At 26.8% G+C, this 25533-nt stretch overlaps 1 protein-coding gene across 1 annotated transcript in view; it reads right to left on the bottom strand.

The window, feature by feature from the left end:
* LOC119676732 overlaps positions 1-25533 on the bottom strand; it is a 27427-nt gene continuing 1894 nt past the window's right edge. Inside the window, exons 2-4 of the mRNA XM_038087988.1 lie at positions 20990-21046; positions 19043-19186; positions 1-248 (exon numbers count right to left, since the gene is read on the bottom strand). Of these exons, the coding sequence (XP_037943916.1) occupies positions 1-248; positions 19043-19186; positions 20990-21046 (449 nt within the window). The remainder of the gene's footprint in view (positions 249-19042; positions 19187-20989; positions 21047-25533) is intronic.

The raw sequence follows: 25533 nt of genomic DNA, 5'->3' as shown, positions 1-25533 counted from the left end.
TTAAATCAATTTAAAAAGTTTCATACCTAAACCAATCTTAAGTCTTATTTTTTTCACGTTGTCGGGCGATGGCGTTCTTCTTTGTTTGGCTAATTCGTTTAAACACATATCATCATTACTGTCACCTTTGCACGGATCATCAGAATAGATGTTAACAGATGACTTCTTCGCTAAATAACGATCACCAACACGTTGTGACATCTCCCAATAAGCTACTTGACACCAAATCAATGGACAAGCATTTTGACCTAAAAAGAGAAGAAAAAAAAGGGATCAAAATTAAATTGGATTAAGAGGTGTGGTTCTTACTATATAAATCAAGATTTTTATAAAATAATCTTTAAATATTAATTAGAAATACTTTGGATAAGTTATTTGTATTTTTTTTAAAGATATATGAGTAAGCTTAATATATTTAATAAAAATAAATTTAAGATTTTTTTTTTTAATAAAATCAGTATTAGGAACACGAACATATGTACATACATCCATAATATAAAAATAAATGTTTGCAATAGACACCTATATTATGACTCAATTGGATACATTATTGAATATAAATAAATATAAATAAACTATTCTAGTAACATTAATAATAAGAGTTAACAATCAATCTATAGTAATTTATTTTACTTTGTTACATCGAATGGAAAACATTGTTAACCATTCTTGCAAAAGACATACATTTGTGATAAATGAACATATGTGTTAGATTATTTGGTTATACAAATTATAATTCTCAGTCAGTTTAGATAGAAATAACAGCTCGATAATAAAATGACTGCACTAATTTTCGTATGATAACAAGGATACCTACGACTTTTGAAGCTGATTATGATAAATTGTAATTCCATGTTTAGGTAAATTGTTAGATTAAGTTGGAAACGCAGATTGGAGATTGGAAACCAATCTTCAATTATAATTTAGAAGATATGAAAATATGAAAGACATGAAAATGATATCTTTGTAAAGGATTATAAAGTTAATTATGTGATTAAAATTGCATTTGATTTTGTAAAATATTTGTAATTTTTTTTGCAGTGTAAATATTGTGATAAGTGGTCTACCCAACGTTATAAGCATTTAAGGTAATGCTTTGATTATATTAGAAAAGTATACAAATAAAAATGTAAACTATTGGTATATTGTTATATTCGCTTCGTAAAGATAAAATTGAAATTATTTTTATAACAATTGATTTGTAAATATCTGAAATGTTCTATTTTATTTCGAAAAATTATATTATAAATTATGTATTTTAGTTATACAGATTTTTCCTATAAGTTTGTAAAAATCAATAGACTATTCTGAACAAGTAAATTTATATTGTTATGCATGGAGAGAGAGTTCAACAGATTATAATTCTCATTTTATTTAAATGAAATTTCATATATATGCATATAGAAAGCAAATTTAAAATGCACGATTATTGATTAGTTTAATAGTTATTATAGTTTTTCTTATAACTGACTTATGTAGGCATTATGAAGATAAAGAAAGGCAGGGTTGGTCTGTGGAGGGCGTTGAAGTGTTTAAATCTGTTGTTATATGTGTTTAGCAAGCTGATCGCCATTAATGTGATTTCACATTAATTATGTTGAGCTAAGATCAATTTAAAAATACCCAAATGCTTTGTTCATTTGATTTAGTTTTGATATGAACATGAATTATAATTCTCAATTAGTTTGAAATCTTTTCCAAACTCCATAAAATTCTTTTAAATGGCGCAGCATAGTAAGATATGTATGTATGTATGTATATAATTAACGACATTACCCCGACTTAATATATCTATTGTGCGCCTAAAGGCCCAACTGAGACAATTCTAGACTATTTATAAATCTTGCAATTGCTGTGGGCTTAATTTTATCTATTTGATTTGGGACTAAGATCCCGCTTCCAAAGTAGTCGAGTCTACGTCTTGCCGCCGCTGGGCAGTTACATAGAATGTGTTCTGATGTTTCCTTCTCCTCATGACAGAGTCGACAAGAGTCACTTTCTACCGCACCTATAATCCTTCATGTGGTAATTAAGTCTATTAAATGTTCTGTAAGAAGTGCAGTGTACATTTTAATATCGTTTCTGCTAAGGCCAAGGATAGCAGATGTTATTTCTCCCGTTCACCTAGTAAATTATTTCAAAAGCTATTTGTTACCCCGCAGAAAAGCTCTGGACCAATGAAAGGAGTACATGCACCCTTATTTGCTAGGGAATCAGCTATTTCATTGCCCTCATGCCCTTCGTGTCCCGGTACCCACATAAGAGTAACATAGTTCCTCGATGCTAGAGTATTGCGAAGTTGAAAGCATTCCCAGACCAACTTTGATTTAATTAACGACATAACTGAAAACCCATTTTGTAAGCAATGTAGATTATACTTTATATTTAATAGGCTATAAATCCGATTAAGGCATATGTATAACTATGTGAATATATTTTGTGTAAAACTTTATACTAAGATATATATTAGTTTGTAAAAATTTTATGTAAATAAATATATTTTAGCAAATAAAAATGTAAAAGTGTCTGCTTTGCTGTTGGCGGCGTCAATTTGTCGCCTTCGCCGGACGTGGCGCTAATTTGTTTCTCAAATGGTTTTATTTCTTAAAATGTACAACTTTTCGCGCCCGCCATTCATTACGATGATGCGATGCCGTCGAAGCGGCCGTATCCACTGATGTCGACAAGTTTATGTGGGTTCGCCATGTTTATTTGCCATAAAAAAGTCAACTGTTCTGTACGTTGTTAGTACGTACGTACGTACGTCCGTATGTCCGTATGTCCGTATGTCCGTACGTTAATAAGAAATTAAGTTGAGTATTTACTTGTGGAATAAGTGCGGCATGGCGGCACGGCACACTGACTTCATACTTGACGACGTCAGCGTCGTCCATTAAAATGGTAATAATTTTGGCGCCACCAACATGTTACGTAAAGTGAGCAGCGTTAAATACAAGTGCAAAGCTTAACTTGTGCTTCCACATATAAGTTTTTTTTATTTTAATTTTTTTTTTTGATTTTTTGTTTAATTCCATTCCATGAATATTTTTTTGAATATTTTTCATTAAACAAATTTTTTTTTTTTTTGCTTTAATAAAAATATTTTTTTTCATATACAAATAATACTTAAGAAAATATAAACCAATAAAAAAAATGCAAAAACAACTTAAAATCGTGCTAAATTTTATTAATTGCTGAATTAGCGTAGGAGCGACTTTTTGGACTTTTCAAAAGAATTCAGGAGGGTACGCGGGTACGTGGAATGTCAATAAATAAAGTAGCCACTCGCCTCACGTTTATTTTAAAACAAAAATAACGAGTTTAACTTGCATGACTGGACTCTACACTTCACACGAATTCTTTAAGTCGGGATATCTGTGGAAATGTCCAAAAGTCATGTGAGAACTGTTTCCAGATTTTGATTCCTTAAAACTATTCAAAAAAAAAAAAAGAGAAAAAGATAATTTAATATTATAGAAAATTTATTATATTCAAAAGGTTCCATTATGTCAATTCATTTACTAGTATAAAATATTGAAAAGAAATCCTACTCACAACCCCATGCGTGGTCTGTAGATGATGTAATCCGATGCGTGTAAAGAGAGATTGAAGTAATTAAGTCAAATAATGAAAATGGATTTATGGATATTAAACAAAATAATAATAAATAAAATATAATTAATATTCTTTGTATTATAATAAAAATAAATAAAACATATTTATAAAGAGAAAAAAAAAACAAAGGAAAAAATAAATCAAATTTGTGAAAAACTGAACTAAAAATAATTTAATAATTAAGGTTAATTTTTGGCACTACAAAGAGCACTTATTTCTTTGTTGCTATTTCTTTAAATAATAATTTCTTAGTACTATTATTATTTTATATTTGGTGTTACAAAGTAATTTATTGCTTTGCAAATCTTGCAAAAAATAAGTAAATTTTTATTAAATAAATTAAATTAAAATGTAGTTTACACATTAATTATTTAAATAAATTTAAAAAATTTATGTTCTAGCAAAGCTAATGCTTACTTATTTTACATGTATTAATAAAAACATTACATCAATAATAATAGCAGTAAAATAGCAGTAACAGTGTATTATATTACTACTCAATTAAATATTTAGTTACATTCATACATGGTTATGCCCACACTCTAGTATATTACAATAAAATTCTCAATATCATTTACCGAAGTAATTAAATCAAATATTGCAAATGTTTTTATCACAAATTTAGTTACATTCATACTTGCATATACATACAACACTTTATCATATTAAAATCCTTAACATCATTATATAAACTAATTAATCTAAACTTATGAACTTATTAATACAATATACCAAATGCGATTTATCATGATTAACTATTTATTATAATAAACTAGGCAGTAAAGACATGATATACTATTTTTAATATATGTCTATTAATAAACCCTATTATTTGCTTTAGATTTATCGATTTCTTTAGTTCTATTAAAACCAAATGAAGCTATTAAACATGTTTCCTGAAAATCGTTGGATACAAACAAAGAAAATGAGTTAATATTTCACTGCAAATTTTACAGCGATTTAATATATAATTTTAAATCTTCGAGTGTCAGTACTTAATAGAAGGTACTTAATAGAAACAGAAGGTACTTGATAAAAATTAGTTTAGATTTATTTAAAGTAAACATTTCTAAACGTTTTTGTTATTCATTTAAACAAGACACTATTTGGACTGTCTTTGGCTTTTAATATAGTACCATAGAATAGTATAGAAATAAACAAGGTACCAGCTTCCAACGAAGCGGAACACTCCAACTATAGTTAATCTTTTATGTTGCAACAGACCCTAACCCAACAGAAGATATACTGCATTCCGAATGAAAGCCGGTATATCAGCCGTTGATGACCTCCTAATGTCAGAGGATCAAGGCTGGGCAGTCACAGAGAATGTGACTGAAAGTTTCGTCTGTTTCTAAGCAAAGTCGACAATCTATCTCTTCGAACAGACCCATTGTGTTAAGGTGATAACGCAGTCAATGGTGACCCGTTAAATATACCACCAGCAACCTGAACTCTGTTCTGCTGAAGAACTAACTAACATAACTATAGGGATGAACCAGCTGTTTAGCCTGACGGTTACATGAAAAGTCGCGCCATATATTATCATATAAAAACAAGAAATTAAACATATTTTAATATTAATAAATCAAAGATACAAACTTTAAACGTTAAAAACTTTGTCAAATAAAAATAAACAAAAGCGTTGTCTGTCAGTTTTTCAATAAACAAAAGAAAATATTTAAAATAAAAAATATTAAAAATAGTTTATTTTAATTTAAGCATTTTCCAAGAAACTTTTAAATAAATTTAAAAACACATAAAAATATTAAATTATTATTAAAAACAATAATAAATTCATAAAAACATTTAGGTAATTTCTTGTATTTGAAATAGAGTGACGAATAGTTTGGATATCTCTGACGGATCTATCGAACCAACAAATACAACAATTCAGAATTCAAATCTTCGAGATTTGAATGCATATAATTATGATGCCGCCAACGTATTTTAATCAAATTAAATACGAAACTCCTAAGTTTATAATTTATGCAAATAAAATACCAAAAAATCACAAAGTGAAGAAACTAAAAACGAAAAAAAGTTTTTATTTTAACATAGAAAACTAAAAACAAAAGCATGTATAAATTTGTAGGTTGGTCATCACCTATCCATGCAAATATACCTACATACTATACCAGTATGCTTATTCACATAGATTCATTTATATACGTTTGTGTGTAGAGTATCTTAAGACAAAAAAAAAAAAAATTACATATGAATGTCGACGAAAGCCGCCGCATACAAAATCGCCTTTGCGGCACTCTTTCAAGATAATTCCAACAGTCAAGTGAAAAATTAACAGAAAATATAACAAATTAAAAACTAAATAAAATAAAATAAATTGATTTTAAGTTTTAAAAACCTTATATATAGTATATATGTTTATATTTAGAGAATGAAATTAATATATAAATAGATTAGTGAACCATATTATATATTTCTTGATCTCGGTTTTTTCAAAAAATATATAAACTTAATTCGCATCTATACTAACAATATAAACAAAATTTAAATTATTTAAAATTTTATTTTATTTTTAACTAAAATTTTTAATAAATTATGCTCTTAAAATTTTTAAACTAAGATTGATTTGTTTTCATGAATTTCATGTTTCTGAGAAAATGGATAGGAAAGTATACAGGTTCGACAACTGTCGACTAATGTTGACGGTTGACGCTCTTATAGACCACCCATTGCGATATTGAATATAATTAATCCTTTTCTCTCTCTCTCCCCCTTTTTTCCTTATTTCAAAAAGTATATAGTACTTTTGATATATTTTCTCTAATTACACTATTAGCTGTTGACAAAGCTAACAAATTATTCGTAGGCAACGACAATTTTCTATTTAGTAAGTCAGTTAAAATGATTTTATATGTTTTATAAATTATTTCTATATTATAAATATATAATATATATATTTATACAATTTTTTTTTACTGCAATAATCTTATTGTTATAAATATATAATATTTTTTTTTAACTATTGATCATAATTAAAAATATAATTATATATTACATTAAGTGTAATATTCAATATTAACATTAATTGAATTATTAATATTACCAAAACTATTTTATTATATAAACCAAAAAATTTTTAGTTCTTTCCTAATATAAAAAAAGCATTTTTATTATATTTTATAAAAAAAATTAGTTTAAGTTTAAATTAAGTTTAATAAATTTATAATTATAAAGATGGTTCTTTTATTATTTTATTATTTTTTCTTTGATATTTCATTAGAATAAATTTAAAAATATTATTGTCAGAATAAAATTATTTAAAATTTTAGTTTTAAGTCATATATGACGAAAGAAATAATTTTCGAAATATAAAAATGTTTAAACAACAGTAATAAATTACAACAATAAAATTCTATATTTTTAATAAATATATTAAAATATATAATAAATATATTTCTTTAAAACTTTAAAAAAAAAAATGTATCATATCTTAATAAAAAAAAATTATTTTTATTTAATTTTAAATATTTCTTTTTTTATATAACAAAATAACTCAATAAAAAACATATATACTTAGCATAGCATATTTAAAGTATTAAATACTATTAATTAAATTATAAATTAAATTATTATAAAAAATGTTATTGCTTAAAAAATATTTATATTTATATTTACTTATATATTTTTATATTATTTTATACATTTTTATGAAGTAAGTTGGTTTATATTTCTATAATTTTTATTTTTATAACATTTTCTTTTGCATATATCTTGAAATATATTTATTAAAATATTATTATTTTTAACATTGATTTAACCAATTTTTTCATTTTTTTAATTGTTACTCTCAATATAGAGTATTATTTTAATATTAACATTTTAATATTTTTTGTTTGTTATTAAAGAGTTTTAATTAACTTTTAAATAAAAAACTACTTTTTGTTAGTTTCTTATTAATTTTAAATAGTTATTTTCAATATAAATTTCATATATTTAACAAAAATAATTAAAGAAATCATTGCTATACAAAAATTTATTTAATAACTATTTATAATATGAGTTATTTGCTGAATATTTGTTTTTAATAATTAAAAATCCAAAAATGCATTTTATTATTAAATTTATTTAATTTATATAAATATTCTTTTAAAAAAGTCCAAAAATGCATTTTATTATTAAATTTATTTATTTTATATTAATATTTTTTAAAAGAAATGTGTTTTATTATTAAATTTATTTTATATTAATATTCTTTTAAAAAAATGTGTTTTTTTTCAATAATCTCAAATAATGTATTCTACAGTCATTATCAAAGTTATCAAAATTTATTTAAAAAAAAAACAAACAAATAATATAAAGATATAAATATATAAAAAATTTTACAAATTTGAATTTATGTGCGTTAAAAATTAAAATAATTAAAAAAATTCAAATTAAGAATAGTCTGTCTTTTTAAAAAAAACTATTTGAAGTTTGGTCACTAAAAAACAATTAAAATTTTTGTATATTAATTAATTTATCTTATGTAAAAATCTTTAAAAAATTTAATCTTTGCAATTATATAATATTTTTTGTTTTATTGTTTAAAAAAAAAAATTATTTATTTATTCTTAATTGACATTTTTATGTCATTTTATTAATCTTTACTTTCATTATTTGTTTTTAGTTAGTTTTTTGGTTGTTTATCTTTATATTAATTTAATTTCGTTGCATAAACCATTTATTATATTAGCTATCACAATTTCATGTGACTTTATATATGAAGTTTTTTTTTATTATTTTATTAAGTTAAATAAAAAATAATTTTTATTGCTTTTATGTTTATTTCATTAATTTTTTTGGGTGTAGGTTAAACGTACGATACACCGATAAAAAATTCTATATTTAAAGATGATCTAGCGCCACTATTGATGTGCAAAAGCACAGCAAAAAAAAATTAATAAATAAATAAACGTCTATATATATAAATTATTAAATTCTGAGTTCGTTAAAACAAAACACAAATCAGAAAAAATATTATATACTTATATTAATAATTACAAAGAACTAAAATGTATCTCAAAGAAGATGCCATGCCGTGAATGCTTAATTTATTTTATGAAAATATTTTGAAATCATTAAAGAAACTGACCAACATCATTTTGTATGGGTTAAAAATAGGAAAAGTGTGCTACGAATTTTTAAGAAATTTCAAAGGTAATAATGGGTCACAGGTGGTAATGAGAACTGAAAAAAAATTTTTGTGGTAAATGAGGTAATTAAGATAAAATTAAATTATCTACTTTTTTTATACATAAAAATAAATTAGTAGTATAAAAAAAATAAAGATTAAAAATATAAACTTGAACTATAAAACCAAAAAAAAAAAATTAGTGGCGACCCAATTCATTTTGCATTAAGCGGCGCCACCCACTTTCATAGTCAGCTCCACTATAAACGCCTTTGTTTACCGACATTTCCTTTAATGATATTTGAATGCAGTAGGAATTCTTGTAAGTGTGCTTGACTAGTCATTTTACAGCTAACTGGCGCCGTTGAACTTTTGTAGTTTCATTTTAAGGACGTCTAACAATTTTACAAACAAATGCAGGCAGGTACATGCAAGTGTGCTACGGTTAACCAGGCAGTTTCTTTGCAGATACAAGGAGTGTATAATATACAAATGTAAATCTATACACATATGTATGCATGTATGTAGTATAGAGCGTTCGTTATTAAATATTAAAGAAGAAAAATTGTACTACACGTAAATAAAGCAGTTTTCATTGTTGACGTAAGTATATAAAAATTTGCAAACAAACATGAGAGGCATTTTGCCACTTTTAAATCAGCGTCACGGAATGGCGCCAGTAGATCGTTTCATTTTAATTCATTGCCAAATAAGCAAAAAATAAATGCATCTTTTATTTTTTTTTTTTTCTGTCTGTAATTGTTTACTTTTTTTTTTGCTTTTTGTAAATAAACTCAATTGTTTACATTTATTAAAAACAGAAATATAGCAAAAACAGCACCTCATTACAAAGTACTCCAAATGAAACACCTTTGTTCCAGTTCTCTGCCGTTAAAACAAGTCCGAAAAAGTTGGCTCGGCTTGGCTTGGCTTGGCTTGTCTCTTTGCCTGCCTGTCTGTCTGTCTGTCTCTCTGTCTATGGGTGCAAAATTATTAATTATTAATTAGCAAATATTTGCAAAAGTGTCTTAACTAAAATGTTTAGTTAAGTTTGTATATGAAATCAAAATATTAACTTCATACAGTTCATACAGACGGGGTAGACGGGGTAGGGGAAGGTAAACATTCAAAGCTATCACACACCGGCAATGAAAACATGTGGCGGAGAGGTGTGTCGTGCCGTGGTGCGGTTAAGTACAAAATCCACATTTAGTGTCCGGCGCCGCTTTAGCAAATGACATCGATTTGCACAAAAAAAAAAATAAATAAATAAAAAAAAAAACAAGCCTGGCGACAGCAGTTCAAGTGACTGGCGCACCCTTCATTAAAGTCACACATATGCCAACAAAAGATACAAATACCAAATACTTTTCCATACACAAATATTTATATACTTTTATACACAACTTCTAATGGACGGACATGCAAGCAAGCAAGCAAAACACATAATTGAACCACTTTTTGTTATTTAATTTAATTTTTTTTTCGGTAATTTTTTAATTTAATTTTTTTTTGTTTTTTTTAAACATTGTTTGTTTGTATCTTTTGTAAATTAAGAAGTGATAAAAATTTAGTTGGGCACACATGACGTATACGTGATTTAATTTTCTTTGCTTGAGATGTTGCTGTTGCTGTTGCTTATAGTGCCGCTGTTGTTGTTGTTAACGTCGATGTTGTTGTTGTTGTTAATTGTAAACTGTTTGTCACTTTGTGGCTATTTAAATTCATATTTCGCATGTTATTAAACCGTCTGGCGCCAAATCAATTAATGCTATGCTCATAATTTGCAAAGCACATTAAATTAAGGTGAAATATTTATGACATTTTATTGACATTATTTAAATTGAAAACTTTCGCATTCGCATTCGCTTTGTAAACAAACAATACACGACGACGAAGAGTAGAGATAGAGGAAGAAAAAAGAAACCACAATGAAAAATTGAAATAAATTTTTTTTTCTTTTTTGCAGATTTGAGTTTCCACTCTATTTTTAAAATTTTTTCTTATAGTTATCTTCTGCTCTGCCATTTACTGTAGATTTTTTTGGTATATATCTTAAGCTTTTAGGCAGTGTATAATTAAAACAATTTTTTTTTCTTCTATTAAATAACACAGTTTACTTAGTGTATGTTTTGGCCTTGAATTTGGAGTGACAAACACACGCTAGCCCATTAACCTAAAACATATCTATCTCTCTATCTATTTATCTATCTGTGTTTAGTTGAACTCGCTTAGTCAATCAAGTCAGCCGACATTCGTCATTTTATATACTCGTCGTCGTCGTATTTAAAAGACGAAAAAAAAAACAAAAAAAAAATATTGAAATAAATTAAAAATTTTTTAGAATCGCACAAGAAAAAGTGTAGAACACAAATTAGTTAACTAATACAGAAGACTGTAAAAAATTAATAATCAAATTAGATACTTTATTGCTTTTAAGATAGATAAACGCCACATAGCGCCATTGTGGCGACGTCTATTTAAAAACGCCAGTTAAAAACTATTACAAACTTAATAATGCAAGCGGCGGCGGCATTAGTGAGGCGCGACGACGTCTATAAAATGCAAACAGTAGGAAATTCATATATAAAAAGATTGATGTCACACAATCATTTTTTATATTCATTATTTTTTAGTTTTAATTACATTTCTCAACATTTAAAAGGCGTTAAAACAATTAACTTTGAGAAACTTTCAGATATTTACATATAAATAAAGTAGTTTTAAGTTTGTTTCTGTTGTGAATAATATAATGCTTAATATTCAATAATAATAAATTTTAATATATATTTTATCATATCTTATAAAAACAGCTGCATAATAATATAGTTATAAATCAGTTATAAATAGCAATAACCTAAGTTTATACAAGCAGATATAGCTCTGATGTAATAAAATTATTCTACGTGGGTTGGTGGTAGTGATGCTGCACTATATGTTAATTGAAAAATTTATTGAGGTATCATTTATACAGATACTGGCGCCATCTATGAGGTTAAGTAGTATCATTATTAAAATCATGAGCAGCTAACTAACTTAACAAGCAAGTAACCATTAATAACGATCGCGTCATTTTGTTATTTTTACTTTTGTATTATAGAAGTTTATATGTATACGAAGAAGTGTATATAATAAATAAAATAAAAATCCAAATATACATTATTAATAAAATATTTACATAACATTTCAACTTTCTTACAATTGAGAAAAGTGGAACATATGTGTAATGTATTGTTCAGTATATGCAAAATGTTGGACGCATATGTTAGGGAACAACTTACTAAAGGATCTTCAGCTTAATTAAATGTTACAAGTGGTTTTTGAACCCTTTGCGAGTTAAATGACAACACAGCATGTCACTATTAGATCCAAAGGGGATTGATCGTGGTAATATGATATAGCCAACACATTGTCCTAAAATGTTTCAGGCAGTAATTGTTAAAGACTTAATTGGATGATTACCATAATTTGCTGATTCCTTTTATTACATTTTTAATACATTGCATATAATAAAATAAATATAAGTAATTAATTTTGAAAGATAACTGAGGAAAGAGTAACTCAATAGTAGACAATATATAGTGTACTGTATCTACAGATGTGAAACTTGGTACCTTAATGCGAAGTGCAATCTCTATGCGGTATATCAACGATCATTAAGATGATTGATGGTCTAGTAGAAATAAAATACGACGATAATAAATAAGAATAAATGTTGAGATATTGGTTTTGTTCAAAGATAAGTAATTGGCAACTGATTTAATGAAGCATCAATGTTAATTTCATAATCGTAAGGTAAGTATCAATAATTAAGTCAGTTTTTAGACTGTAAGATCGGCACCCTAATCAACGATACGTAAATTGTGTTTCAAATACAGTCAAACTACCATAACTCGAAGTACCATTTTGCAAAGATGGTAGAGTAAAAGAATTTTTTTTGTAATTGTTTATAATTTGCTCTCTAAACCCTGTTGTACTTTACTTAGTTCGAGTTATAGAAAATTCGAATTATAGAAGTTCAAGTTATGGAAGTTTGACTGTATTATGTTTCAGTTAGAAAATGGGTGTTAGGATACCTCAGAAAAGTTATAAGAAACTGTAAGGACTTTAGAAGTGTTATAAGGAATGCTATACAAATTAGGTGTGTTAAATTTTAGTGACAAAAATCGTTAACCAGTACACATTATATGTTCAGCAAATTTTTATTTTTTTTATAATATATATTTGTTATAAAATACTTTTCTTGCCACATTACTTCCTCTTTAATAAAGTCATATAATTTTTTTTTTGCTTATTATATAAATTATATAAACATGTTATATATGTTAAGTACAAATATTTATGTTTTTATTGAAAGTAAACATTTTGAAACCCTAAAAATCCGTTCATCCTACATTTGAGTGATGCCGCGCCAATAGCACAGATAACATCGCATCGCATGGTATGGCATCGCATCGCCCGATACAAGTTTAAAATTTTAATTTAAATATTATTTTGGTCAAAACCAGTTCCCAACACTTTTTTGTGTACGAGACGAGTACATACGTTAGAAGAAATTTTGAGGTTTTTTCGCCTTCATCTCGATTTGGTATATTAATTTTTTGCACGCATGTATTGATCCACACTTAAGATATCATTAATTTTTACCATTTTAAAGTATAAATAAACTTAAAACGAAAATTAAAAGATGACAATAAAAACATAAATAAAAACTATTTTTACTAATAAGTCGCACGTGCAGGAATTTTTAATATTCGTCGCAGTAGATTGACTTTATTTTAATAAAAATGTTTAATTTTTTTTATACATATATACATATAATATATATATATATTTATTTATTTATTTTTTGTTATGTTACGTTGTGAATGATAATCTTTTTAATCTTCTCTGGAAAAGTGTGTAAACTAAATTTTTAATTAGTATTTTTATTTGTTTATTTGTGTATTTTTATCTTGCCAATTTGCTGCTAAACTTCTCTAATCAAAAAAAAAACACTTAAATGGGGCGCAACAATCAAATGAATTTCAAAAATGCCTTTAAGAGCCGTCATAAAATTCAAATTAAAAATTTGTTAAAAACATAAATAATGTAGAAATTATGTTTGTAAAGCAAATATTAATTCTTTATTTGTTTATTTGATTTTGTATCTCTTGATAGTCATTTTTGCACTCATAAAAATTTTGACAGCATTTAGCTTTTAATTATTTTGAGCTGATTTAATGACAGTCATAAAAAAATTAAACTAGCTTCAAAAAAATGTCATAAAATTTTCTGAATTGTTTGCATTATAAAGGAAATTCTCTTCCTTAGGGATTTGTATAATTTCTTTGTTGAAAATCGTAAACTTAACGTTGAGTCAGTATGTAGGCGCTATGAATATCTTTTTTTATGTTTTTGCAACTTAGCAACAAGTTTTATTTTAATCTGCTATTGATATAAAAACTACGATGTAGAGGATGAATTAGGAACTTGATATCAATGAAGATCAAGATAAGTTTTCAGAGTTATCTGATACTTAATCATTGGTGCTACAGCTGAAGTACAACTTCGTATGGTGTAAATTTTTATTAAACATACTTTTTTTTTTTAATCTAGAGAAAAAAAAACAATATTGACTAAGTGACATTATTTAGAAATTTATTTGAAACACCCTTATAACGCGTTTCATACGGGCATTCCATATAATGCGGGGATTAGTACAGTTCATAATTAGCTTTGTGTACCTTTGCACGTGTGTATACAGGGTATACGAGAGTAACCCTATAATGCGTTTTCCTATAACGCAGAACCAAACTACCACGTTATAGGGGGATTACTGTATCTTACTCTTAGGGTAGATATTGCGATTAACTAATCACACACTACCAATTGTTTCACCTAATCAGTTATGAATGAATGAATGACTAAATTTAGTTATTAAAGTTTGAATTTTATCAGTAACAGATGCACACTACTTTTCATTTATTTGTAATGTAATTAGAGCCCATTTTTTATTGTTTTTTGATTATGGTTTTTAGTTTGTAGTAGCACAAATCAGTTCTATACGTTTATCATATCAGAAACTGACATCATCGTTAAAATTAAAAAAGGAGGCCAATACAAAAAACAAAAAATCGTACGATAAAAAGTTTCACAGAATTGTAAAATTTTTGTTAAGTGGAGAATCATAATTAAATATAAGATACATATAGATTATGATAGACAAGTAGGACTTGACACCGACTTGACAAGTTTAAAGTTGTAGACCTGACAGCTGGAGTGTTACATTTATATATAAACTATTAAAACAACAAATAATTTTGAGGCCCATTAACGATAGAGCGTTTTTAACTAGTAAAGCAATAACTGGAGATTTATTTGTGATGAAATATAAACTCAACTGGTACTTTGTTGGTACTATATCGATTATTAGAAAGTATTAAAATTTGAGCAGATGTACATGTCTTGTTTGTAAATGATCAAAGATTTATAAAATATGCAGAAATTTATCTGAATATGCCGGAATATATTATTATGTTGAAGCTGTTTTGAGCCAGCGCACTGAAACACTTTTACTCTTTTTTAACTCGAGGTATTTTCAAAACCACTCTTTACACCTTGACTAGCAATAATTGATCTGAGATCTCCATATCTCCCCGACGAGCCTGTAACCATTTTGAGGTTTGATAATGTACATATATTCTTTGTAACTGATCAAAAATATACAACATATCTAGAAGTAGTTTAGATATTATATACTGACCCGTAAACTTGAAATATTTTAAATTAGTTTTTATGTGTTAAGTTAACTAAAAACGAAAAACTTGTCGATTTCTGAAGACACAAACTTAGTTAGAATATATAAAGATCAATACTGAAAGACAAAACTGGAGAATAAAATTGTATCTTTTTGTTGACAGTATATGCTTAATATAGAGGATATTATTTATTATTTTTATATTATGGTTAGATTTTATATTACTGTTAGATTTTTCTGAAAATAATTTCGTTTATCGATAGATATATTACACGCGACCCTGTATATTAAATTGCACATATTGTGGAACTAAAAAGAGGTTCTCGCTAATTGTAGAATAACGCTCTTAACTACCTACCTATAATAACAATATTACCATACGTAGTATATGTGACCTTAGGCTTATGAAGACAATAATGGATACCTGTTTATTATATCAAATAAGGTATTAAATATATCATTGTATATAGTAACAATGATATATTGTTACTTATTGATATATATTTTAAGTTGTATATAGTTCCTTTAAGCAAGTTTTTGTATTTTCTTTGATAGATATAGAACGAATTTACTATTAATTTTTTTAGAAAGAATGGTATTTATTTTTGCAACTAAGTTGTTAATAAAACACTTTAAGTATAACATTTCAAATCTGATTAAAATTAAATTAATTTTTACACATTTTTTTATATATTTTATAGTAGCTTGTTTACTGATCTCTTCTATAGAAAAATACATAATTATTTATAAGTATTGAGTAAGAGCAAAAGAGACAAGTAGTGATTTAAATGTTAAATTCTTTGTACCCACCTACAAAGCATATATTGTATTTCCCAAAAGTTTTACATTTTTTTATAAAATTATTTTTAAATGTGAGAAAAGTATAGTAAATAGATAAATATTTGCACATGTTTTTATATATATGTGTAAAATTCAAAAGGAATTTTTCATCAATCCAAAGTTTTCTTCTCAATTCTTGGCACAACTACTGACCATTTAAGCTTCATTAAAATGAACTGTAATTGCTCACTTTCATTATAAAATTTGCTCGTTAATGTTTGTAATAAATATCAAATAAACATTAATACTAGCAGATAATAATAAAAATAATAAAAACAAAAAAAAAAAAAAAATAATGAAAATGAAAATGTATAACAGCAACAAACATGCTTAAAAGTATCTCAAAATATTGAATAGCGTCGTCACAACTACTTTTTATTGTTGACATTTTTTATGCTGTAAATGCATAAATCAACTGCAAACTGTTTGCATTTGTATGGGGGTAAGGCGAATCAAATCACATCGCAGATACAACCAACAACAACGTGTGGAAAAACATTACTCGTACTACTCGTACGAGTATATGAACTTTTAATTGAAAAACTAAACAAACAGAAATACAAAATATAATAATAATATTTACCACTGAACTGATTTAATGCCGCTAAACTAAATAAACAAATTCGAATTAAAATGCAACTCAAAACACAAGAAGATAACACCGCGCAAACAATTGCGCCAAGCGAAGCGGCCAGATAATGAGTATTAGAACGTTAGAATTCTATGTTTAAGTAAATACCGCTGTGTGTGCTCTGCCAGGGTATTAAATTCGAATGTTAACATTTTTATTACTAATACATTGTTGATAGTTGACTGTTGATCGTTGACTGTTGAATGTTGATAGAAAAACATACCTATTTACAAAGTATGTAGAAAATATTTCTTCCCAATCATATTAACGGCCTTCGAATTGACAAATGACGAACGCCGGCTGCACTCGTCAGCAAGAATCAAGCCAGAGCAGAACAACAGCAGTAGCGGTGCGAATATCTTAACAATTGATTTTGCGGTGTTGTAGCCGAGGCAATCTCGAAGATAGACATAGACGACGACAAACAGCAGTAGCTACAGATCGAGAGATACACCTCAAAGTTAATATGTGCACGAACGCCAAACATACAAACACACAAACAAACATACATGACTGATAAATATAATAGACTGGCATTCTTACAAAGCTACGCTACGTCGCTGCTTTTGCTGCTCTTGCTGAACGCTGCTGTAGCCACTGCTTGCTGCCCTGCCAGTGCAAATAATTTATATGCCAGTATGTGGTGTGCATTTTAGATAAAATGTGTGTTTAGGGCATATCGCAGATACTATAGATTTATATGAACTACTATATACATATGTATGTGTAGTAGTATTTGCACTTATGAGCATAGATACCATATTAAGATTAATTTAGGTAAATAAAGGTGTTTTACAACAACAATACTGCATTTATAAATCATTCGGTATTCAATACAATTGTTGTTAATACACAAAGAAGATATCGCGACATGACTAGAAGACAGGACTTGCATTTAAATCGGTTTTTAATATTTGCAAAGGTTTATCAAATAGCAGAAATGCATGTTATGCAGTTTTGCGTACTTAATTAGTTTTCGCAAAAGGCAATTAGTTGCAAAAGTTTACACATTTCTATTAATAGTGTACATATTCTGCAATATATTGATGTCCATTAGTCATTTTGTATTATAAAGTATTCCATGAATATCAAAATATCAGTTGGGTTCAGATATTATATATGTAAAAATACCATATGGTACTAGTATATACAATATGTGTATGCTGTATCGTACATACATATATAGATTTGTATATACATGTTCGTTAAGTTTATATAGTTTAATTTGCTATTAAATTAGCTATTACAGTGTGTTGTTGCTATTAACCATAGTAAGTAAGGAGAGAAGAGCGAAATTTGACAAATGGCACAGATGAATAGTTAAGGAACGTGAGATTGAACGCATTTAATAAGTAGAAAACGATAAATAAGCAAACTATTTCAGCTTAAAATATAAGGTTTGCTAAGCATTTAATACGGTATAAACTATAAATAAGCAAACTATTTCAGTTAAATAAACCTTATTTTGTTATGCTATCATATAAACCTAGTGATCCTTTCTAGGATCCTTTCTTTACTAGAGAAAAGTTTTAATAGATTAGATTTATAGAACTCAGTAACCTTTCTGCAATAGAAGCAGTAATGTTCGTAAACTGAAGCAATGTTTTAATAGATAAGGTTTGCTAAGCCCTGTAAAACTTTCTAATTGGTCAAATAATGAAGAAAGATTTTAATCGACTGTGTTTTAATCACTACACCATATTGAATAATCCAATGAAAACATATACATACATATATAAGACTGCTAAAGCAGTATTTTTTAACGCAAAAGGTAAGGAGTTTTAGCAACCCAATAACAATTTGAACCAAAAAACTACTATGCCATTTTAATTAAACGAACAATGTCTGCAAGATCTAGATTCGTAATAAAGGAAATGCAGTAAGATTAAGCAAAAATTTAAGATTGGAACACCAATTTCTTTTCAATTATGCATTATCCATAAATAAAAGATATATACCTTAGGTTTAGAAATACAAACATATTGTATTACTTAGTAAGAAAGTTAAGTTAATTATAACTAATACGAGTGCAAAATATTTTAAGGTTTTTTACAACAAATAGTAATTCTAAAAATATTCTTACCTTCGCCGTCAGTGGTTAATGAATCCGGAATTCGTACACATAATTCGGACTGCATTTTTATGTTGGACGCAGTACTGCCAGTGCTGCCTGTGCTTGTGTTGTAGAAGTTTTTTCCGTTTTGTGAATTTTCGTCTGCAACACAATCTGTAAGTATAAAAAGTAATTTTATAATTAATATTCAAGATTTAAGAAAAATAAATATATATATACATATACCATATATATAGGGAAGATATAACTATAGATATAAAATAATACAACTAATCTTTAATCTTCAAATCTTTAACGAAGAGCAAGTTGCTTCTCAGGAGAAAGTGATGTATTTAATAAGGTTGATCAAAAAAAATAATTATTATATTATAGTATTATTTAAATAAGTTAGAAATGCACAGATATATGACAATGCAGCTGTGAAACACTTTATTTATCGTTCTTTATTTATCGTTCACAGCTTTAATAAGAATCTTGATGGAGATATATAATTTTGGGGCTCTCATCTCTATGAGATTACGAGACGTTTTTCAATTCAGGAAGAAACTACTTGTTGTTGTTAAACCCACTGATCTCATATTCAAATATTTCAAATGTTGTGGATCTGTTCCTAGTTCGACTAGCGCATACGTTTTGCAATTGTTTGCGATTATCCTATGACTAAAAACTCAGGAAAAGGAAGTGTTAAATTGTGTAAACATCTGCTCTTCAGAGAAGTATAACAATAAACTAGAAAGTAGTTAAGGGTCTTGAAAAATCTGATATAGTATTTCTGAGTTATGTTGTCAGTTAAACTATTAAAGTATATGATTGTGAAGTGTTCTTATATGTAACTATTGGGCGTTACATATAATATAAACTGTAAAATAGTTTTATATTTTATGATTCAAATGTTAAGAAAAGGTAATTATAATTCACAAAATAATGAAATATTAATTTATTTTTGCGTACCTTATTCAAACAGTTCATAAAAAATTATATCGTTTAGTAGATCTATGTATGAAAACTTGTTTCTTTGTTGAGCTGTTTTACAAATCACCATATGACTATAATAGCAATATTGATTTTAATCTACATTTAAATTTTTCGAGATTTTTAAAATTTGTTTATTTTTTTTTTTGTTGTATCTGAAATATTCCCATAACAAATGTATCTTAACAAGTGCATTTGTGCACACGCCAAAATCTATTTACAGTATAAATTAATTTATTTTGCAATGCAAATTGTTTGACGCATTTTTAAGTTTTTGCGTGCATATTTTCAAGACCCAACGGAGAGCTATGAGTAAGTGAGGGTGATTATAGACGTACAAGTAGTTTAAAAAAATATATGTATGTACTATATGTTCCTATAAAAAAAAAATAATGACAGAAAGAAATTTATCGGTGAAAATTGCCATGAGAAGGCAGACAACATAAACCATGTAAGAAGGACGTCTGCAACTGTGACTGCAATAATTGTGCGAATTTTTTCCCAACTAATCAATATAAAATATCTCGGCGCCATTTCAAACCGACGATGTACGCTGCTGGCCCCTATCAGTATCTGGGCTGTCAGCAGCAGCTGTTTGATTGCTTATACGAGAAATCGGCGCCAGAATTCTTTCTTTCATTCTTTTTAAAAATGAATTATACGAAGTGAATCTTGGTTAGTTTATTTAAATTTATGTCTAAATTCTTATTTACATAAAAATTGCTTCTTATCTGACAAAAATATATTTATATATGTATATTTTTTTGATTTTTTATTTACATATTTAAATATTTAGGGATTAATTTTTGTTTGTAGATTTCTTATTTCAACATGAAGAAGAAGATATCATTTAACATTGTTTACAATTTAATTATTAAATAAGGTAGAGTAAAATACATATTTGCAACTATATTAAGAAAATATTTTCATAAGAAAAATTTAAATAAAAAAATATTAAAAACTATTTTTATAAAAAATTTTTACCTTGTGGGTTCAGTCTCTCCAGTAATTGTTGAGGTTGGTAAGGTGGTGGCGCGGTTTCTGGAATTATAAATTTGAATTTAAATTATTTATTTAATTTTATATATTAAATAAAAGATAAGTAAGAAAAATAATTCTGGGTAATATCACATTATCTTATATGTTGTGATGTGATATATTTTGAAAGTAAAAATAATGTTAATATGTTGAGTAAGAAGGTCATAGGTCTTAATATAAGATCCTATCAAAAGTATAAATCCCAAAATAAAATCTGAAAATGAACTTAGTCATATTATAATATTGTACTAATGGTATATATATGTATGTTTGTTTGAACATACATGCAAATAAAGTTGCCACTTAATGTTACATTTTTATTGTAAATTTGAAACAATAAATTTTAAATAATTAAGCTATTTAAAATTAGCATAATATACTATAGCAAATAAAAAACAACTACCAAATATCATAAATCGAGTTCACGAACAGAAATAAGTGTAGGTTTTTGACGTTATAAACGTATTTAAATTTAAATTGTTGGCCAATGAAATTTGTATCTTTTTAAATAAATATAGGAAGGAAATAGTTATAAAAATATATTTTTATTGTTATTTTTATGAATGAAAAATATTAATGAAATATTTGTTATGTGTCGTCTCAGTATAAAAATATAAATAAAACTTAATGATTATTACTTTTGTTAAGTTCATAATAAAAGAAACCAATTCATAATACGCAAACATACATCAATATCTTTTAAATACATTTGTATATAAATTTGTAGTAAGATTTCGGTGTTTCGGTTAATATTTAAGATTTTTAAAAAAATTTCATTCAATTTTTGAAAGCCGCCTTATTTGGCGAATTAAATCTTATATGGATTTTTAATTTGATTTTAGGCCTAATTTTTCACGCGTACGAACTATGTATCTTATAGCTAATAAAGTCTGATAGAGAATTTTGTTTTGTATATAATTATAATAAAATAATATAAAGCTAAAAAAAAAAAACTAAAACAGATTTTAAAAACAAGTAAATAAATAACAAAGTCTATATAAAAAAAAAATTATTTTATTTAAATAGCGAAAAACAAAAGCGCGTACTTGTCATGTGACAAGTATGAGTATCTCAAGATTAATAGCCACCGAAAGAGCAGCTGCCGCCTGTTTCTAGTAGCGTTTCAGCGTTTCTTACCCCGTCACCATTGGCTTTTCTGTATTCAGTTGTTTTTATTTTATTGTCTGATACAAATGGAATTTGAATTTGTCTTCATTGGAACATAAACTTTATTACACATCTCATTTGAATTAATGTCATTTTGATATTTTAATCCATTAGAAAGGTGTGCCACAATATTTAAGCTTTTAAGTTTTTTTCTACCTTTTTTAATTACATATCCGATATACCAATCAGTGATTTCGCTCTATCGCCTCACCTCACTGTATATAGTCATAGAGTTACTGACTTACTGAGTTACATATAAATGTGGCATGCGAATCGATATAAAATTTAATTTGTAAATAATAAAAAAATTAATTTTCAATATATGTATTTCTTTGACTTTTAATACTCTTTTTTAATTTAAAGGCTGATTTCGTGGAATTCAGGAATTAAACCTGAAATATAAATATATATAAGGTATCCAATTTCAACTTTTTAAGAGTACTACTTACGCCTGGATACAAAATTGATTTAAATAAGTAGTGTTTTATATAATAATGGAAATTTTCTACGACCTTTGGATTTTTAAGCTTAAGACTTTTAGTAAGAAAATAACGCAAAATTTAAAAACTTATAGAGTAGAGATTTAAAGAGTTAACTACTAATGCAAGAATACGGGCATTAACAACTAACCCATAAAACTGCCACTACACATAAATAAAATAAATGGTCTGACCTCTCACTAGAGCGAAGCTTTGTGATATTAGTGGGTGTTTTTTTATATTAACAACATGGCATTTACCAAACAGAAGATATGCAGACTTCTTCGGATGAAAGCCAGAAATTATGTCTTTCAGAAAGGATTTTCTAATACTAAAATACTTAGTAGCTCGCGACAATGGCGTAACTACATTTTTTAGGCCTGTAAGCAAATTCTAACTAAGGGGCCCCCTATCAACATACTAAGGAGCCCCTCTTTTTATACTCTTTACACGAAAAATGTGAAAAGGGTATATAAGGTTTGTCAAGATTTTCGTAACGCATTAAAGGAAACGTCGGAAATACCATTAAGTATATATCAGTACAGTATATATATACTTTTTCAGTTCAAACTACTCTCTCAGCTTTTGAACTCTTCGAATGAAACTTTACACACATACTTTTAGCCGACCCTGTTCACCATTTGATTTGATTGAAATCTGACGTCTATTTCTTGTAGCTGTGATATAAACTTAACAATCGGATATGAGGTTTCTCCGTTTTTAATAAAGGTATTTAAATAGAATTTGGTGTATACAGTACTGATATTTGCAAAAGACAACGTACAAAATTATTTTCAAATGGGTTTAAATCTAGATATAGCTTCCATATAAACTCTCAATTACGACACATACTTTTCTTAGAAAAACTTTTTTATTTTATAAATAGGTTTAATATTTTATTTGAAGTACATACATATTATGTACTTTAAATTTAAAATTTACGTGTCTTTTATAAAATGCAATATGAAGTTATTCCAATAAAAAAACGTTTACAAACATTTATAGTGGGGCCCCCTAAATTCGGGGGCCCGAAAGCGTTGCTTCCAGTTGCTTCCCTGTAGTTACGCCACTGGCTCGCGACAAAGTATTTTCGGACAAAGATCAAAATCGGATTGTCGAAAAAGATAGAGCAGTTTCATTCCATTCCAGCCAGAGCAGATATACCTTCAATTTAGGCAACCATCTTATTTTCATAACGCAGTATAGATCTATAATCAGGAAACATCAACATCTATTAATGACAATTACAATGCAGTTATATCTAAATTTTACATTAAACATACTTAAGGAAAAAGATATATAGAGCAAATTAGTTTGAGTGGAGCATAAAATATACATATTTATAAATAAAAATATAGATTTCTTTAATACATCAAAATGAAATACCATCTACACAAAAAATCAGAATATTTTCTATTTATAATTATAATATTAATATCAGCTTAAACGTACTAGCATATAAAAGATATATATTTAAGAAAAACTTAATTAAATGAAATACTAAAAAATCTGTTTTTAATATGTGAGAGAAGGACAAATAGAATCGAGAAAGAGAATCTTTTCTCTCACAGATATTCTTATATTTTATTACAATGGACGATATTTACCTTGCACACTTTAAAGTTATAGTAAAATTTGTTATAAAGGAAGGGTTAATTAAAGATATATGAAATGGAAATAGCACAAGAAGAGATGGATAGATGCACCTTGAAGAAAACAAATTGAATAAAGGAAACAAATTTTTCTGTTATAAAATATATATTCAACCACATGATGCAAAAACCTTTCATTTGATGAGAATAAATGAAACAAATTTGTATGTGAAGTGTAGTTGTATTGTGAAACCATAAGGATAACAAAAAATTATCTTAGATTTGATAAAGTAGTAAACTATGGGCTGAAAATTATGTAGTCCTTTGTGAAATTAAGCATCAGACAATAAATAAGGACAAAAATTTGTACTATATGGAATATAATAAAATATACAAAATGAATCAGTTGCTAAACTTTAAAATAAAAGAACTATAGATGGTCATGCTTACAGTGGTGCATAGAGATCGATTTATATCCTTAAAAAAAAAATGTTGTTGTTGTTGAAATATATGCTAAATAATTATTTACTTTAATTAAAATTTAAAGAGCTCTTTGATAAAGAACTTAAATATAAAAATGTATACAAGTGCTGTATGTGAATTAGAAATAAATTTTATTAAATAAAAATACTGTCCGGATAGATTGTTTATTATATTTATACGCTTATATTGGTATATCAAGCAAACAGCACTTTGGGAAGAGCTAAGAGCTATTCAAGATTAATATAAGATGAGATCATACAGCACAAAAATAGTAAAATCGAATTTTATAAGCGTTCACAGTGAACAGAACTGAAGCTACATATGATCATTACTACGACAACGAAGTCATAACGCCATGCCGCGCTATATGTTTATGGATCATATGAACGAACAGCAGCGGCGGCGCTGTGAGTTGCCTCAAGTGAAACAAAACTGATCGGGACTGCGCGAGCGGCACAAGTCACTTATTTATTTGTTTATTTATTGAATATATATTTTTTTTAATTTTTTCTTTTTTTTTTTTTTTGATGATCCGGCGCAGATAAAGTAGAACTCGAAAAACTTGATTTCATTTCGAATGATGATTCTTTACATATAAAATGTATTTATGATTTTTATGATTTTCTAAAACAAAAAAAACAAATTTTGTGTCAATAACTGTAATAATTGTACAATATATTTACTTAAGATTAGTTAAGAATAGTTAATTAAATGATAGTAATTATGTTGTTTATATATGAAGTGACTACTAAGTTGAAGTCATTTATTT

This window comes from Teleopsis dalmanni, chromosome 2 (assembly GCF_002237135.1).
Source record: "Teleopsis dalmanni isolate 2A chromosome 2, ASM223713v2, whole genome shotgun sequence".
Classification (NCBI taxonomy): domain Eukaryota; kingdom Metazoa; phylum Arthropoda; class Insecta; order Diptera; family Diopsidae; genus Teleopsis; species Teleopsis dalmanni.
The sequence above is the reverse complement of the archived record's forward strand: the minus strand, read 5'-3'. Positions and strand labels throughout refer to the sequence as shown.